The sequence below is a fragment of the Protobothrops mucrosquamatus genome, unplaced genomic scaffold (assembly GCF_001527695.2).
Source record: "Protobothrops mucrosquamatus isolate PMUCROS unplaced genomic scaffold, P.Mucros_1.0 scaffold1020, whole genome shotgun sequence".
Classification (NCBI taxonomy): Eukaryota; Metazoa; Chordata; class Lepidosauria; order Squamata; family Viperidae; genus Protobothrops; species Protobothrops mucrosquamatus.
Window position 1 is genome coordinate 13027 of NW_015387256.1, and position 18146 is coordinate 31172.

Below are 18146 nucleotides of genomic sequence, written 5' to 3' on the forward strand. Positions count from 1 at the left end.
CACACACACACACACACACAACACGTATTATTTGCTCCAGCCTTTATGAATTAAGCATTCAGAACGACAAGCTGAAATTCCTTTTCAGAGGAACAAGTTAAAAAATACTACTTCAAATTTCATGTTTTGCTAATTGAAGGGACTCAAGATATATACGTGTGTACATTATTTCTTTCTCTTTTCTCCCCTCCTAGTCTCTCTTAACAGGGCTATCAGGTCCTCACAAGATCCAGGCATCCACTGTGGCAGCAAGTCCTCTGCTATCCAAACAGGGTTCTGGGAAAGTTAGTAGTCTGGCTGCCAGTGCTGCTCAAGCAAAGTCTCCTGGGAAGCCAGCTCCTGCTGATAGCACATCATCGAGTGACAGCTCTTCAAGCGATAGTGAAGGTGAGGAAACAGGTTGGCTATGAAGGAACTGTTGGTACAGAAGACTAAAAGGCAGTTTTTGGGAATTATCTGTGTAATCCTGAACGGTTAAATTCAGGAACTATCTATGTAGTCCCAACCCTCCACAGATTCATTTTCCAGAGGCAAATGGTCTCTTAAATCTCCCCTTTTTTTCAAATCCAAAGTTATACAGTTATTTCAACTGGGTGAAGATTTTCTGGTACATTTTCTGCTACATTTGTTTTTCTCCAAAGCTTAGTATATTTTGAAGGATTCTCTGAGATTTGTCCTGTGCAGAGAAATTGAATGGTTGAAAATGGTTGAAAATTTGTGATCTTATTATATAATGGGCTTGGTGATTCTTTCTAAATGAAGATAAATTTTCTGTAATTGGGTTGCCTGGATTATTATTATCATTATCATTATTATCATTGATGTATTATTTTTATTTATTTGTATCCCACCTTTATTATTTTCACAAATAATTCAAGGTGGTAAAAACATTCAACACACTTTCCTCTTCCTATTTTCCCCACAACAACAATGCTGTGAGATTAGTTGGGCTGAGAGAGAGAGTGATTGACCCAAAGTCACCCAGCTGGCTTTCCTGCATGGGGAGGCAGGTCTCACGGTCTCCTGTTTTCTAGCCTGCTGCCTTAACCACTAGACCAGGGGTAGGCAACCTTGGCTCTTTTATGACTCGTGGACTTCAATTCCCAGAATTCCTGAGCCAGCCATGCTGGCTCAGGAATTCTGGGAGTTGAAGTCCACGAGTCATAAAAGAGCCAAGGTTGCCTACCCCTGCACTAGACCAAACTGTCTGGTGGCTATGGAGCATCTGAGACTGGGGATGGTATAATTCTTAATGTAATGCAACATTTTTCAAATTGTTAGTCTAAATTTTAAGCCAAAATTCTGAGATAATAATAAAAATAAGGCTCTTTAATTATGTAGGAAAAAGTTGTCCTGATAAAATTTTGTTTTTCTTTTAATTGGACAGATTAGAATAGAAATACATCTAGCTAGGTGTAACTGTTAAAACACAGTTCTGTAAATTAGAAAGTATCTGTCTTTCCTAAAAGTTAATTAGGCGAAGCCTTTTCCCAGGTTTTCTTCCAAATGTGTCACATCTGCAACTTCTGGAATTCCCAGGTGGCCTTAACAAGTGCTTTAGATTGTTTTCCTTCAACAGAGCCTAGAGTAGTGTTTCTCAACCTTGGCTCTTTTATGACTTGTGGACTTCAATACCCAGAATTCCTGAACCAGCCATGCTGACTCAGGAATTCTGGGAGTTGAAGTGCACAAAGTCTACACATCTTAAAGCTGCGAAGGATGAGAAATACTGTCCTAAAAAAATATTCAGTTGTTCAATACTGAACTTTTATTGCTGAACTTATTTAATACAGTGTTGAGCTTAGATAAGATAACCTTTATTGTCATTTTTTTACTGTGGGCACAACGGCACACATCAGAAATGAAATTTAGTTGCCCGCTCTCAAAGTGAAACACATACATGACACATACCTAAACATACTATGAACAACGTATGTATAGACCCACACCCCTACATATACGTAGCAAATAAATATTAAATACTGTCCATCTTGTCATCTTGATGGTGTTGTATGAGGCAACTGGCTGTCCAGATGGTGTTATAATTACATTTCTGATAGTCCAGATCAATGTGACAAGGTTCCAAGTTGCATAACATTGAGATACAAAAGATATCTCATACCTGCACTAAAATGTCTAAGACACGTGTGGGCAACTTCCAGTCAATAAATATAGTTTATTTCCTTTCTTCAATTTGGGGGTTTGGCTTTGAGGTGATGAAGGAGTTAGGGGTGTGATGAGGTGGGGTTAAATTTGGGACCATTGAGAAGTGTTTAGAATAATGTTTTCCTACTCAAAATGACTATTAACCCACTAAAGATCTAATGCATCTGTTTTGAGTCTCTGTTGTTTTTCTTTAATGCCTAGTGCTCAAAATCACCAATTTGCCACCAAGTATTGGTGCAGCCATTTATGGCCAAGGAAGATCTGGAAAAATTAATCCAGGGGAGCTATATTCCTCCATAGGGCACAGGCTATCCATCCCTGATCTAATTCTATGATGGGTATCCTAAATGAAGGTGTAGGGTGGCTCATGTAGTCCAAATTCATTTGGCCATCTTTAAATGGCTCATCGCAATCCTAGTATCTAAAATGAGAATTTTGATTCTGCTGACCCTATCACCAGGTTCATTCATGTCTGAAGGAAAAGAAAAAAATCTGCCCTTCAGTCAAATGATTAAAATAAGGGCCTCCCTCACTGGGAGACTTTAGTTTCCATCTACTGGATACCTTCAAAATGTGCCAAACTATTTTTCTACTGTGTTCTCAAAGAAGGCCTGAAGAGAATAAAGTTTTGCAGATTAGTCCCAGGAATGCTTGCAGATAGAATAGTTACCATATTTATATGTCAGATTCCCCTTTCCTTTGCTGCCTGCTTAAATTATTCCCTAGCTTGTAAATGGAGGTGGCTGAGAAAGCTTGACCAAAACCAAAACCAAAAAAGGCCCACAATCCAAAGATCTAGACTGTGCAAAAAGAGGAAGATCAATGGGTTGCCCAAAAGTGTTGTTGAAATGGGTCCCTTTTTGGTTTTCTAGCAGCACTGGGGAAGCATGTTAATGCTGAGCTGAATTCTTCCTGTTTCTGGGACCATTTGACTTATCAACAATAAAGAGTCTTTTGACAGCTTAAAAGCTAATCATCAAAAGGCTAACCGTTTGGAACATGAAGCTTAACTGATACTTTTACATGGGGCATATTTGAACTTGTGCATAGGTGCGCTACAGAAATCTTCTCCTTAAGATAACATTGACTTGATTCCCTCTTAAAAAAAAATTAAAATTAAAATCCGATCCCGTACTTCCCAGCCGTTAGCCAAGTTGCCTGGTAATTTTAAGACAAACATATCTGGAAAGCGTTAAGTGGGGAAATGGCATTTAAAATAATTGTACAACCAGAAGACAGACTCCTGTAGCTGAGAATTTCCTGGAGCAAGAAGAAATGGGAATGTAGCCATGACTGAGTAAACCCTTGGATTGTAGCATGCTCAGTCAGCAGCTACGAAGCAGCCGAGCACGGGGAAGCTTTTATAGCTTATGAACACAGGCCATTTCTTTAAATATCATTTATTCATAGTAATTCATATATTTTGATGCTAAGTTGGAATAATGTACCCACAAATTGGCAGTGCTAGTCTACAAGGATCGGGTTCTTAATAGTGGCTTAATTGTAAAAAAATAATTCTTTTCTACAGAGATCACCTCGTTGCCTTCTTCTGGAAAGGACGCAGCGGCTGCTAAGGGAAAGGGGCCAGGGAAACGAGGACTGGAGAGCACCGGCTCCAAGCCGCTCCCGGCAAAGAAAGCTGCCGCAAAAGCTCAGAGCAATGGCCAAGCCCAAGAGACATCTGCGGCACCCTTGCCAGAATCACTTGCTCCATCGTTCAAAGCTCTCCCTGGGAACAAGGAACAAGGAACCCAAAAAGGTGCCCGGGCTAACCCTGTGGCAAAGGCCAAGACATCCAAAACTGGAAAGAAAGAGAAGCCATCCAAGAAACGGAAACTGGCCGATGGGGACACTGGCCCTGGGGTTTCAAAGAGCAAGAAGCTTAAAATGCAGAGCGAGGAAGAGATGCCAGTAAAGAAGAAGAAGAAGAAGAAGAAATCCAAGTCTTCAGACAGCATCAAATCAACAAAGAAAAAAGACAGCAAAGAAAAGAAGTCTGATAAAAGTGAGACCCCCATCCCTACTCCAACAAAGCTGGGTGATAATTAATGTTCCTGGCCCTTTTTTTTTTTCCTTTCAATTATTTAGTGCGTTCTGCTGCCCCCGTGTGGTAAAGAGGTATTGCTTACCAATAAGCAGTTGTTACCAATTCATTTGTGTTGGTAAAGGGCAGGGGTCTTCCAACTTGGCCCTTTTATGACTTGTGGACTTCAACTCCCAGAATTCCTCAGCCAAGTCCACAAGTCATAAAAGGGCCAGGTTTGAAGACCCCTGGTAAAGGGAGTAGTTGGGAAAGGTTTATTCAGTATATGCAACCAGTGGTGGGATTCAGCCAATTCGCACCACTTTGGCAGAACCGGTAGCTAATTTTTTGTTGCCCAAGCCAAGAATGGACTTCCGGAAGCGGCATCCACACAGAGAACCGGTTGTTCACATATTTGAATCCCACCACTATATGCAACCCTAGCACTCTGATGTCCCCACCTTATACTTGTGGAAAGAAGCTATCCTAACATGCCTCTTGGTTGCAATCCAAAGAAAAACAATTAAGTGAAAAGGATAGGCAAGAAGGCTTTTCAGAAGGTATATTTAGGTCTGTTTTTTAACATTCTTCTGCTTCCTGTTGTTTTTTTTTCCTAGCCACTTCCTTCCTCATTGTATGGGCTTACTCTGCTTTAACTACTTCCCCTTTTCTATGATGCCCTCAGTCCTTTTTTGAGCCCCAGGATCTGAACTGATTGCAAATTATCTGATCCCACCTTGATCCTCAGGGTCATCTTCCTTTTTGTTCTGTCCAGGATTGGTCCAGAACATTTGGATGTACCACTTAATAGTTTTCCTTAAAGTGTGATGTTACATTGACCTACTTTGTGATTGCTCTGTAATGTCCCTTATTTTTTATCATAGGCACTTTTGTGTGAACACATGCCTTCACGGCAATTCAAGTAGTTGGCCTAGTGTCTGCAGTGTTCTTGGCAAAGTGTCCCAGAAGTGGTGTGCCATTGCCTGCTTCTTGGGACTGAGAGAAAGTGACTGGCCTAAGGTCACCCAGCTGGCTTTGTGCCTAAAACAGAACTAGAACTCTCCTGTTTTCTATCCTGGTGCCTTAACCCTATACCAGTGATGGGAAACCTTTTAGAGACCGAGTGCCCAAACTGCAACCCAAAACCCACTTATTTATCGTCGAGTGCCGGCTGGGTGTGGCCCATTGGGTGGGCGTGGCTGTGGTGGTAACAGCAGACTGGGTGGGACTAAAAAGTTCAATCAATCAATTCCAACTTAGCATAGAAACTATTTATTTATTATTGTGGTTTTTAGTATCGCCTGTTCACCGCCCTGAGTCCCGTAAGGGAGATAGGGCGGTATATAAATTTAATAAATAAAATAAAATAAAATAAGATATTTCCCCCCCCCCCCCGCAAGAAGTTGAAATTGACTGATTGATTGAACCTTTTTTTTTTTTTGCACATGGTGGTGGAGGCCTAAAGAGAAAAGGTTTTATAAAACCCAGCTGAAGGCCTAGGACTGGGGCGACAGCGCGCGTGCCCACAGACAGGGCTCTGAGTGCAGCCTCTGGCACCCGTGCCATAGGTTCGCCACCACTGCCCTATACCAAACTGGCTCTCCTATTTTAGAGCTGATTTTTTTAAATAGAAGGACAGAGTTTAAATCAACACAGAACTAAAGTTAAAAATAAGCTTAACCAGCTGCTTTACTTTATCCCCATATGAATTAGCCCACCAGATTAGTTTTCCTCTGGCACCATCCCAAACAAGCAGTCCTTTGGTTTTGGATTTGTTCAAAACCCCTGAATAAAACGTCCCTCAGTGTTCCCAGCTGGAGCAGTGCTTTCGGTAGAACGCTTCTACTTTATGAAGTGGAGTTATAGCCTTTTCCCTGTATTTCAGAAGAAAAGCACATGCTGGCCTGGGTGCAAAATACTACCCTCCTGTGTTTAACCTGTTTTGGATATATGATTACCAATGATTTCTTTCCGATTTTCTGGCTAGAACAGATGGAGGAGGCGGAAGAGCCCAGCTAGGATATGTCTTAGGAAATGGCTTCCCTTTGCTGCATGGCTTTAAACGTGAAATGGAGGCAGCTTTCCCACTCAGGCATATGCTGACAGCTTTCACAGATAGAGCAGAAAAGGATGCTTCAGATACAAAGGCTGCTAAATGGTCATATTCAGCGGTAGCTGAATAAATCATGAATATCATTGTAGATGAGTCAGTCTTAAGAAGGCTTCATTTGGAGAGCTGCTACCAACACTAAGAGAGAGGGAGCTGCTGGAGCACCATTAATCTTGCTATTCAAAGAGCAGCTCTGCCGTTCCTGCTGAGACATTAGAGTTTCCTGCTGAATTCCCAAACAGAAATGGTCACAGGCCTCCTCTAGCAATTGGAGAACAAGAAGGAAAGAGGCTCTTGTGTGGAGACTTCAATTTTGCTGATCTTATCCTCTCTATTGAGGGAGGAAGGAAAAAAAATCTCCACGCTCTGCTTCGCTTGACTAATGTGCACAAGAATAGACTATAATGCTTTAGAAATGTACATGTAAAAAAAGGGGGTAGAACCTATTTATCGTGTACAAAAATCACCCAGCTATTCTATTCTATGTACATGTTGTCCTCTTAGATTTTCTGGTTTTTATCCTATTTTTGCCAGGGTCTCCTGTGAATCTGAGTAAACAGATAGAATATATTTATATAGATATAATCATATAAAAAGACCGAATGCAGAAGTAGCACTGACGTTTGGTGCTTGTTTCATTTACTGTACTTCAGAAACAAAGTGACCCAACATGCAAATAATTGCTATCTTAGATTCAGCAACTGTTTTTGTAACTGGCAATGTGTCTCTAACAGTTTTGTGCGAGAATTCTGGCTTATTTCTCCACGGCATATTGCTCATTCCATAATCCTGCATACACAACATTTCCGTGGGGTTTAGATCTGGACTTTGGCTTGACCATTCCAAAATATTGAATTTATCCTCCTCCTTCCATTATATTGTAAACTTCCTTATAAGTTTGTACCTTTGGGATCATTGCTTTGATTTGTGAATTTCAGCTTCAACTAATAGAATAGTTAGGTGATATTATCCGGTAAAATTCATACATCCTTCAATGATGGCAAATCATCCAGGTCCTGAAACAAAAAAACACCTGCCAACACATGACATTGTCATCTCCATATTTAATAGTTGGTATGAGGTTCTTATTCTGGAAAACGATATTTGGTTTCCTATGTACCCATTTTTGCTTCATCTGTTGATAGAACATTTCTGTGGAAGACAAAGTATATTTTGGCTAATTTGAGGTGACCCATCATTGTTCTTTCTCAGCAGTGGCTTTGACTTGTTATTCTCCAGTTAATCCCATTTTTACCAGTGTTTTTTTGATGGAGTCATCAACAGGGATCTGGAAAATCATACAGGTTCTTTTGCAATTCTTTGTGACTCCCTGGATGAATTTATGCTGCACTGTTGTGATGTCAACAAGGTAACTCATCTTGGGAAAATTCACTATTGTCCCAGATCTCCAATTCAAGATTAAGTCTCTGGAGAAGCCTTAATGGATTTGTAACTGTTCTCAGATTGATAGGTTTTGACTTTTTTTTTTTTTAATGGAAGTCTTCAGAAATTTCTTTTGAGTAGGGCACGACATGCCCCTAAAATCTGTGTAGTAAGAATACCAGAGTGTCATAGTTCGTGATTTATATTGGGCAGGGCTATCTCAAATTAATCTTGATTGTGTAATGATGCACTCATACAACTGACCAAGTTGCTTTGAGTTGTTTTTACTGGGAATGAGGAATTACTTTTTCACATTGGAAAATGTTGGATGCTTGTTTATGAAACAAATGGAACAAATATGATACCACTCTTTGCTGTTATGCATTCACTCAGACTATATATCAGTAGGAAACATTCAGTGATGAAGGTATGCAAATCTCTTAGAGGGAACATTTTTTTTCAACTCTGTGTTACAGTTCAATATAGCTTATATACTTAATATTTTTGCCCTCTCATTTGAACTGTTTTTGCCATAAGTTTCTAATTGAAAGCAGACTGAGCCACAAGTTTTGTTGTAGTTGTCTACCCACTAAGATAACAGAGAGATGGTATATTTCATATTTCAAGTACATTCTGTATGTATACTTAATTGCATTGCTGACTGTCACATTGGCTAGCAATGGAAGGCAGCCATGCTCAACAAAATTATGCCTATCCTGGTAGATTCTTCCTACCTGTTGATAAAGTTGCTTGCTTTTTCTGTTGGAAGTTGTCTTGAAACCATAGAGATGAATACTGTTTTTCCACAGCATGTCTTACTGTCCTCAGTTGACATGGTGCAAACTTGTTAGTCAACAGATCTGAAGTTGGGGAAAGCTCCTTTAGATCTAACTCGTCCACAGCTCTCATTTGGGACCCACGTTCTTAAGCAAATATCGCTCATGGGGGGGGAATGTCTTCTAGACGAGCTCTCATTTTTAGAAATCCCCAAACTAGATGTATCTCTATGCTTAATTTTGACCTGTATTTGATCAGGGCTTTTAGGATATGGTTCTTATACTTAAAATGCTGTTGTTAAATTGTACGAAACCTCCAAGATGTATAAGTCTGGCAAACCTTCCTCTGCTAGCTACTGCGACTAAGTAGTACCCCTGGTGGCTCCTAATTTGAAAGGCTAATTACAAGTTCCACACTCAGTTTCTCCTCTACTCTTTTGTGGTCCTTTGTCCAAACTAACATTACTGTGTCTTTCAAGGAGATTCTAGTCTAAATCAGGAGTATTGGTCTCTCCTGTCAATGAATTCTCTGAAAATCTCACAGATTTTCTATCTATAGAAGTGGGAACCTAAACATGAGTCAACAATGTTCTTTTTCTCTCCAGAGTCCTAACCTAGCACTATCTCTATCATTCTATTTTTATTTTTGGAGGCTTCCACCTTTCATTGCCTGTATCATGATTTATAAAATCTCTCTCCATCACTCAGGGGGGGAGGGGGGGAGTTTATTGTACAGCAGTCATAGCAACCTGCCTTTGACCATGCTGGCAAGGACTTTAGGGAACTAGGTTCAACGTATTCAGAGGGTGACAGTTTAAGAAAGGGTGGATTAGGATTTTTTATTCAGGATTTTTAAAGTAACAGCCATACTGTCTCTTCCATTATTTGAAGTCACTCTAGAATGAGTGTATAATATATACTGAACTCAACTGCAAATAAATTGCCAAATTAGACTTTAGATGGTGAAAATATTAAATTATCAGAGGAGCACCATCTTATTTCCATTAATGGAGCAATCTCTGTAGTTATTACCTTAAAACTAGGAAAAGAGCCAGGGAGCTGCAAATGGTAAGCTGGTGAATGCTCTGCATTAGTCTTAATTTATGTGTCCAGATAGTGAAGCAGATTTGGTTTCACCCTGGCTATGCATAATAATGGTGATGATGATGGAAGGGACCTTGGAGGTCATCTAGTCCAACTCCCTGCTCAGGCAGGAAACCCTATACCATTTCAGACAAATGGCTGTCCAGTCTCTTCTTAAAAACTTCCAGCGTTGGAGCATTCACAGCTTCTGGAGGCAGGTTGTTCCACTGGTTAATTGTTCTGTCAGGAAGTTTCTCCTTAGTTCTAGGTTGCTTCTCTTTTTGGTTAGTTTCCATCCGTTGCTTCTTGTCCTGCCTTCAGGTGCTTTGGAGAATAGCTTGACCACATGGTGTTGTGTTTGGGTTTTAAACAACTCTCTTAGTCAAATTCAGAGTTGAACAAATGGTGTAGATTATTGTTGGGTTTTTCTGTGTGCTGCCATGTATGTGAAGCTTGAACACTGACATGGCACAAGCCAACCTTAAGAGTTATCTTTGTATCCATGAAACACCTGGGAATTAGCCTCCTAGGAATTCATAGAAAACAACATGGCTGCAGCCAAATTTACAAATGTGCCCATCTGTTTAGGAAAAAAAAGGAAGGGAGGATGGTGGTAATAGCATCCTAATGTCAAAAGGGACCGATAAGGAGCATTATCACCAATTAGCCTTCTGGTAAATGGCTATTTTATAACCCCGATTCCCCAGAGCAGCGGTTCTTCTGGTATTATCCCAGTCTTGCTCTCAACATTCCAGATATGCTTGAATAAAGTTTGCAGTGTGAGGAGCATAAAAACTGTTTTATTCCCCCCCCCATCCCTCCCCAGTGCTTGTCCCTGTCAGCAAGCAATCACTAAAAGTTCTTGTGGGCTGTCTTCAGTTGCTTAATCCTGTCAAATTTTCTTGCCATTCCTTATTCTACCCCTTATTTTGTTATCCTAGTTAGCGAGAAAATAAATACCTGAGACCTCATGCCTGGATTAAATCAGCAACAACATAGTGAAACCTCATTTGAATGGTCCATCTGAGGAGAAGGTTTTGAAGTACATTACTGAGGCAGTTTATAGGCAAATGGTATAAATTGCTCTGTAATGATTAAATGAAGGAAAATTAATTTAACCGCCTCATCTGGAATATTCATTTGCAGTGCATTTATCCCTTATTGGAAGGGGGGGGGGAAATCTCTGAATGCCAAGTAGTTCCATTGCTCTTGAAGTCTGCTAAATGCAGGTCTATTCAAATCAAGATATCTTTGCATATAATATTAGCAAAAAAAAAATCCAAATGCAGTAAATAGGAGATTCTGGTGGAAATCTGAATCTCTGCAGAAAAACAACTGACAGTCCTAGATTTTTCTAGCACAGCCTCAGCACTAATTCATAATATGCAGGTTCTTAACATGTTGTAGCTATCATTTCCTTAAATGGCTTTGGAATCCAAGAAATAAAGTATCTTGGGGGATTTGGTACAACTTGGTCCTGCACTTAAAATCATTCAAAACTGGGAATGTGCTTTTATGTGGCCCCCAGAATGTTTTTTGAAAGACATAATCTGAATTGTTTACCCTGTACTGTTAAATGTCTTACAGAGAAAAAGAAGAGAAAAAATGTGGAGAGACCTGATGCAGATGGGTCACAGAAGAAAAAGAAGAAAAAGAAGGTAGGAAAAAATACTCTTGTTTTAAATTGTTTTGTGTGGTGTATGTGTCTGATACAAATTAAACTTGTCTGGTGTTTAAATTAAGTTGGGTAATTTCATGATCCTTAATTGTCAGCCGATACAGGATTGAGCAGAAGGAAAATCACCCCACCATTACCTGGTTTAGTTACAGTCCTGAGCAGGTACATATTGAATAGATCAGTAGACTTTGAGTAATTGTTGTCACCATTCTGTATTAATCAACTCAGAGACATATATTTAGTTCACTGTGTATATACAGCTACCTCTAGACTCATGACATTTTTTTTTATGTTCCAAAAATGTTTTCAAAGCAGAGGTGCACAATTTGACGCACACATATGGCCCCCAGAAAACTCCCTTGTTATTAATGTGATGGAAGAGGAAAGTTATTAAATGGAAGAGTGTACAAAAACAGTGCTTCTGGAAGACTTCCTTAGGGAAGAAATACTTTAGCCTAGATAGTGGATTGGGTAATATATCAAAGGTGGGATATAGAAAAACATCCCTCATTTGGAAATGCAAACAATTGCATAAATGACTCTCCTAATATAATCTAAAAGGCTTACTTCTTCCAGAGTTAAGGATTGGGAGGGATTAAGCCAAATCAGAAAGGAAGTAATAGATTTTGTTGTTGTTTTTGTTATTTTAGAGCTCAAGAATTCTTTAATATGAAACATTCCATCTGTTCTCTTGCACGCAAGTTGAATAGGGCAAATTACTCTTGTTCAGCTTGTTTTGCTTAGCTTTTATCTACTCTCCAGAACCTTCAGAATGTATTTACTCAAAGATAGTCTACTCTTTCCCCAGAAATGTATCTTTCTTCAACACAAATGAAAGCCAAACTCTGCTTTTGAAACTCAGTTCTTTTCCATTGAAGAATTGAGAAGACTCTGGGTGTTCTCCCCCCCCCCAGCACAGTCTGTATTTCTTAGCACATTATTATCTCTCTGTATTATGTGTGAAAAGAACAAATTGAAATCATTTGCTTTGTGATTCTTTCAGAAAACGGATAACCTTCAAAAAGAGGCATGAACATGTAAGTATGCTGAGCCACCCCTGCAAAGTATATGTTAGATGAGTACTCCTTAATCTATTGCCCTTCAGATGATAACTGCCATCATCCTTGATTCTTTCCTGTGCTGAGTCGGAACAAGAGGAGCTGTAGGTATGTCAAAAGGTTATCAGACTAGAAAAGGCAGTTAGGTGAAACTGGGTTCAAAGTGGGTGAATGGGAAAGAAATAGTTTTTCTTCCAGAATTTAACAATGATTTCCACTAGTTTGCCAGCAGCGCTTGGAAGAAAAACATTAGAAATTGAAGTCTTGCACAATAATTTTTCAAGTTGTAATAAACTCAGGAAATCAGATAACAGAATAACAGAGTTGGAAGGGACTTTGGAGGTCTTCTAGTCCAGTCCTCTGCTCAGGCATGAAACCCTATACCATTTCAGACAAGTGGTTGTCCAATCTCTTCTTAAAAATTTCCAGTGTTGGAGCACTTCTGGAGGCAGGTTGTTCCACTGATTAATTGTTCTAACTGTCAGGAAGTTTCTCCTTAGTTCTAGGTTGCTTCTCTCTTTGGTTAGTTTCCATCCGTTGCTTCTTGTCCTGCCTTCAGGTGCTTTGGAAACTAGCTTGACTCCCTCTTCCTTGTGGCAGCCCCTGAGATATTGGAACATTGATATCATTTCACCCCTAGTCCTTGTGAGAGGTGGGAATGTATTTAATATGCGGTGGAAGGGCTAAGGAGCAAAGATAAAAAGTAAAATTGGGATCAGGATTTTCATTTTGTTCTAAATTTGTTTGAAATGAGTCAACCTATTGTAGAGCCTACACAAATTTATTATTTATTTATTATTTAGATTTATATGTTTTCTGTTGTTTCCCACCTCTAAATGTCAAGGAATTGCATAACTAAAATTTGTCACAATCAAGGGGGTTTCTGGGAGAGAAACAAAGAAATTGGGAGCCATGCGTATCCTGGAGGTATATCTTCAAAATTAAGCAAGGGAAATCATTTGATGGGAAATCATTAAATCATTACAGTAATAGGGAGTCACTCTGGCTCAGGGTTGTATTGTGGAGTCCTTGCTATTCTTTGGGCTTGGTTGTTTGCTTCCAGACATTTCATTATCCAAGTAGGTAACATCAGTGCCAGTGAATGTGGAGTTTGGTCCCTATTAATATAGAGCACCTTACGCTGCCGGTTTTGGTGAGGGTGTGGTTTTCTCCTTGGTAGTTCCTTAATTAGGGTATTGTTTCCTGCTTGATTGTTTACCTGGTGTTAATCCCTGCTTATCTGAATAGTGGCTGCTGTGGAGAGGATGTGTTCTGATAGTTTTATATCTTTCTTAGATTTTTTATTGTCTCCATTAAATGGTGTGTAAATACAGTTTATTTCCATTGATGGTTGATTTGTCTGAATTGCCAGGCTTCCAGGAATTCTCTAGCATTTCTTGACTTGACTTGACTTGACTTGGTCTAGAATGCTCTCAGTTTCCCAGTTGAAACTATGGTTGAGTCTGTCCAGGTGTTGTGAAATTAAGGGAGTTTCTGTCCAGGTGTTGTGAAATTAAGGGAGTTTTCATTGTGTTCATGAAGGCGCTCTGCTAATCTCCTGCCTGTCTGCCCTACAAAGTGACTGTTGTATTTAAGATATTTTGGAGGGCTTTAGCCGGTTTGCGTTGGCCAGGCTGGGCAGTCATCCAGGCTAGGAAGGCAATGGCTAACTTTCTTATTCATTCCCCAAAGAATAGCGTGTACACATGTATATGAAAGCACCTTGAGTCAAAATTGATTGAAAGGAAAAGAAAGCAACGGCAAATTACTCCTGTGATGCTGTCAGAAAATCTGCATGTTTGTAATTATTGGAGTTGAGCTGAAATTGATCTCAGTTTTACTTTATCTATATTAGTTATTATGTTTACTGATTTATGGTTGTAATGTAGTGGGGTTTTAATTAATTTAACCAATGTCTTAGCATCATAGACATCGTGTTTACATTAGATAAATTGCATCTCTTCTCCGTCTGATGACCTCCAGGTATTTTTGACTTCTAATGTCCCATAATGCTTATCCATCGTAGCCTATTAGAGCTTTGGTCCCATATTTGGAGGGCATTGGGCTGCTGTAAGTTGCATTACTGAAATTCTCTGTACTCAGATCACCATAGTTTTGAACTTGAGAACCTACTGATTTCATCAAGTTCTACCTCTGCTACTTTTAGCTTTTCTTTCAAGATTTTCTGGTACCTTCCATTTTAGGTAACTTCAATCAGAGATGGAAAAAGAGAAGTCGTCTTTTCTGGATTTGCTGAATATCCAAATCTATTTGAAACTCTTCTTTTAACCACCTTACTTTTGAGAAGACCTGACAAACTTTCTTCTTTCAGCCCAACATGATTGCCAAATTCTAAAGTAGAGCAGTTAAAGGTTAACAGCTAAAAAAAAGTATGGGAATCCCACTTAGGTTCTCCCACTTCTCCACCACAGTGCTTTTCCTAATTTTGTCTTTTGTCTCCTCTCTGCAGTGGCCTTGTAATTCAACGTGAAGAATGGTAGTACATTCATCAGAAAGGAATTATTCATTTATATTTTTTAAACAACAAAACCAAATGTCAGAGATTGAATTTAACTTATAACTATTTTTACTGATGACTTTTAAAGCTAAGAAACTGTGCTTCAAATGACCTGGATATGGGCTTGGTAGAAGGATACAACTTGTACCACTGAGCAAAGTGATCTGGATGTCTGAAGAGATCACAGAAGAGGCATGTGCAGAGACAAAAAAGTTCGTTTTGTTTACTGAGGAATTTTTAAATTGCTGTTTCTCCTTCCTTTCTTCCCTTTCCTTGACACTTAAGAGTTATATTTTTAAAGTAACACCTCATCCCTTCCCTCCTGCTAATTTTTTTTAAAATCAACTTTTTATTTTCATTTTTAGGAAGGGACATCCTTTTTCTCTCTTTATGTCCAGCATGTACAAAATTGTGTTGTCTCTGGATTGGCTTTCTGTCTCATCCTTCCTCTTTTTATTAATAAAAGAAAAAAGATTTTGACTGGAAAAAGCAGATTTGTGTGTGTAAAACCTAAAAAAGAGTACAGTCTTTCCACCACACCTGCACATTGCTGATGATTTGGCAAGCCTCTGTGAACTCATACTGAATATGCTCATGCATTTATGTTTGCCTCTTTAATTTTGAGACAGTCAGGTTCCCAGGCCTCAAATTTTCATAGGAAAGTTTATGGAATCTCACTCTGTATTCCTCTGATTGGTTAATATTTGATGGGACTAAGAATTGTTTTTGTATTCCTGAAGTTGAAACTCAAGTACTTTGGCCACCTAATGAGAAGGAAGGACTCATTGGAGAAGAGCCTAATGCTGGGAAAGATTGAGGGCAATAGACGAAGGGGACGACAGAAAATGAGGTGGCTGGATGGAGTCACTGAAGCAGTAGGTGTGAGCTTAAATGGACTCCAGAAGATGGTAGAGGACAGGAAGGCCTGGAGGAACGTTGTCCATGGGGTCGCAATGGGTCGGACACGACTTCGCAACTAACAACAACATGGAAATGGTTCTTAGTCATCCAATCACCTCCGGAGTGCCTCTCCCGCTCTACCTTCATATAGATTTCCAACCTCATACTTTCTACAAGTGTCTTAAAAATGTTTGAAGAGTGGAATACTGGAAGCAAAGTGGTATCTATTCAAAAGCAGCCAGGTTATGAATGAAGAACATCTACATTCTGCATGAGAAGCAACTAGATTCTATAAAGGAATGCCTGTGTGGTTTTTTTCATACCCAACTCTTCTTTTTTTTCAATCCTGTCCTGTACTAGGAGTGATGCTTGACGGCATTGTAGCAATTTTGGTAGGAAATTCCAACTTGACTGTTCCAGGTAAAGGAGGCTACTCCTTTGCAGACTAACCAAGAAACTCACTGAAATATTAAGGTTCTTCCTGCCCCATTAGATCATGACAACACAGAACTTTGTGATGTTGGGGAAGTTATAATTATCAGACCTTGAAAACAGTTTCTATTATTTTGGATTCCTTTAACGTTTAGAGACAAAAGATGTAAAGAAGAAGCATTCTACGTGCTTCTTCTATGCATGTCTCAGCTGACTTCATTATATTGTCCTGAAGGAGGGAAACCCGAGAGAAAGACAATTAATTAATGTTTCTGTCAAAAAGGTACTTGTGTCATTCTAGGAAAGAAAAAAACTTGTAGTAAATAAACCTTTCCTGGAAGAGCTGGAGAATTACAGACAGGTCTCAGATGTAGGGTTTTTGCATACAGTGATTTAGAAAGGGATGACACAACTAAAGATCCACATAGATCTCCTTTTTAAAAAAAAAATTGTGAAGTAGGATTGAAAATGTCTTGATTTATCACCTTGCCAGGACTCGAATTAGAGAATGGAAGTTATTTCAGTTCCTTTCAGTCCTATATGGGGAGTCTATTCTGCAATGATTCTGGTTCTTTCTGTTGGGTTATATCAGACATGTGAAACACAAGGTCCGAGGGCCGGATGCGGCCCACGAAGTGGTTTCATGTGGCCCGCGAAGCCATCCTGGAAACAGTGAGGGAACGGCCCCCGCTGCCTTGGCCCTGGCCCAGGCCGGCCGGGAGCCAATGTACAATTTTGTGGTGGCTATCTATGCTGAAATGTATTCAGTCTTAGCTCCACAAGGCCGTCTGGAAACAGCGAGGAACCAGCCCCTGCCGCGTCGGCCCCGCCCCTAGGTGCATGCTGGGGAGGTGTCACCCTTTGTGAGGAATGAAGAAATGCACCATCGCCTGGAAGTGGCCAGCAAATGGCCCTTGCTTACTTCACTTATCCGGCTTGATGGGCTCTGCCCTGGTCCCATCCCTTTCCGCCAGAGACTCTCAGATCTGTCCCACTCCTGCCCAGGCCCCCACAGGCACCCTTGACATGAATGATGTAGAGCTGGCCACGCCCACCCAGTAGGTCACACCCATTCCATCCACGCCCACCCAGTAGGCCGCACCCACCCTGGCCAGACCCACCCTGCTCCCCAATGGCAACCGCAATGCTGATGTGGCCCTCAATGAAATTGAGTTTGACACCTCTGGGTTATAGCCTCCATTCTGTGGTGCTGAAGGGCTAGTGTTTGGCACCTTGGTAAAAGCCCATGATATCCCATGGAGTTTTAAATGCCCTATGCTGTTTAATATCTACTTAAGTCCACAGGCCATCCAGACAAGGGTGGCATATAAATTTAATAAATCATGAAACGTTTTGGAGATACCTGCTCTAATTCTAGGGAAGCAGTTGATAGGTCTGCACTCATGGCCAATGCCTTTTTGGCATATCCAGAAAATGGCTTGGGAGAGGTCCTCTCTTTAGTTAGGAACTTAGTATGAATAGCCAGAGAAAACCTTTCATGAAATATGCCCAATTTTTCATACGACATTTGTTGGGCATGCAGGAGAGGACTTTCTGCTGTGCTTGCAATCGTCTCCCTCCAAGCTTCTTCAACCAAGTCTTGAAGCATGGAAAATTGCTTTATGCTACAAATTTCATTATTTCCACGTTACCTCTGACATGTTGGCTAGTACCCCTTTGCTTCATCCCTCCAAGAGATCCACTAGCCATCATAATCGGTTATGCTGAAAAAGTAGTTATAGCGGCTTAACCCGCTTGCGTACGGTTTGCCAAGTTTTTTTTTTCCCCAGTAGTGTTCTTTGTTCATACAATGCCCTAAATCACAAACTAGCTGCATAGGCAAAAATGGCAGATGTTTGGTTTATGGTTTAATGCAGGGATGTCCAACCCCCCGTTTGAAGACTGATAACGCTTATGGCCCATTGGGAACCAGATCGTGCAAGCGGCAGGTGAGTGTTCAAAACCATCCCCTTTTCTCTCCTCCCCCACCCCCACTGCCGGTCCACGGAGCAGGAAAGG

At 40.3% G+C, this 18146-nt stretch overlaps 1 protein-coding gene across 1 annotated transcript in view; it reads left to right on the plus strand.

The window, feature by feature from the left end:
• The window catches only part of LOC107290985 (treacle protein), a gene marked incomplete at its 5' end in the record, with an annotated part of 22157 nt that extends 6897 nt beyond the window's left edge, over positions 1 to 15260 (plus strand). The window contains 5 exons of the mRNA XM_015819934.1: positions 195 to 387; positions 3695 to 4171; positions 11129 to 11199; positions 12223 to 12256; positions 14748 to 15260. Of these exons, the coding sequence (XP_015675420.1) occupies positions 195 to 387; positions 3695 to 4171; positions 11129 to 11199; positions 12223 to 12252 (771 nt within the window). The remainder of the gene's footprint in view (positions 1 to 194; positions 388 to 3694; positions 4172 to 11128; positions 11200 to 12222; positions 12257 to 14747) is intronic.
• Positions 15261 to 18146: the final 2886 nt, after the last annotated feature.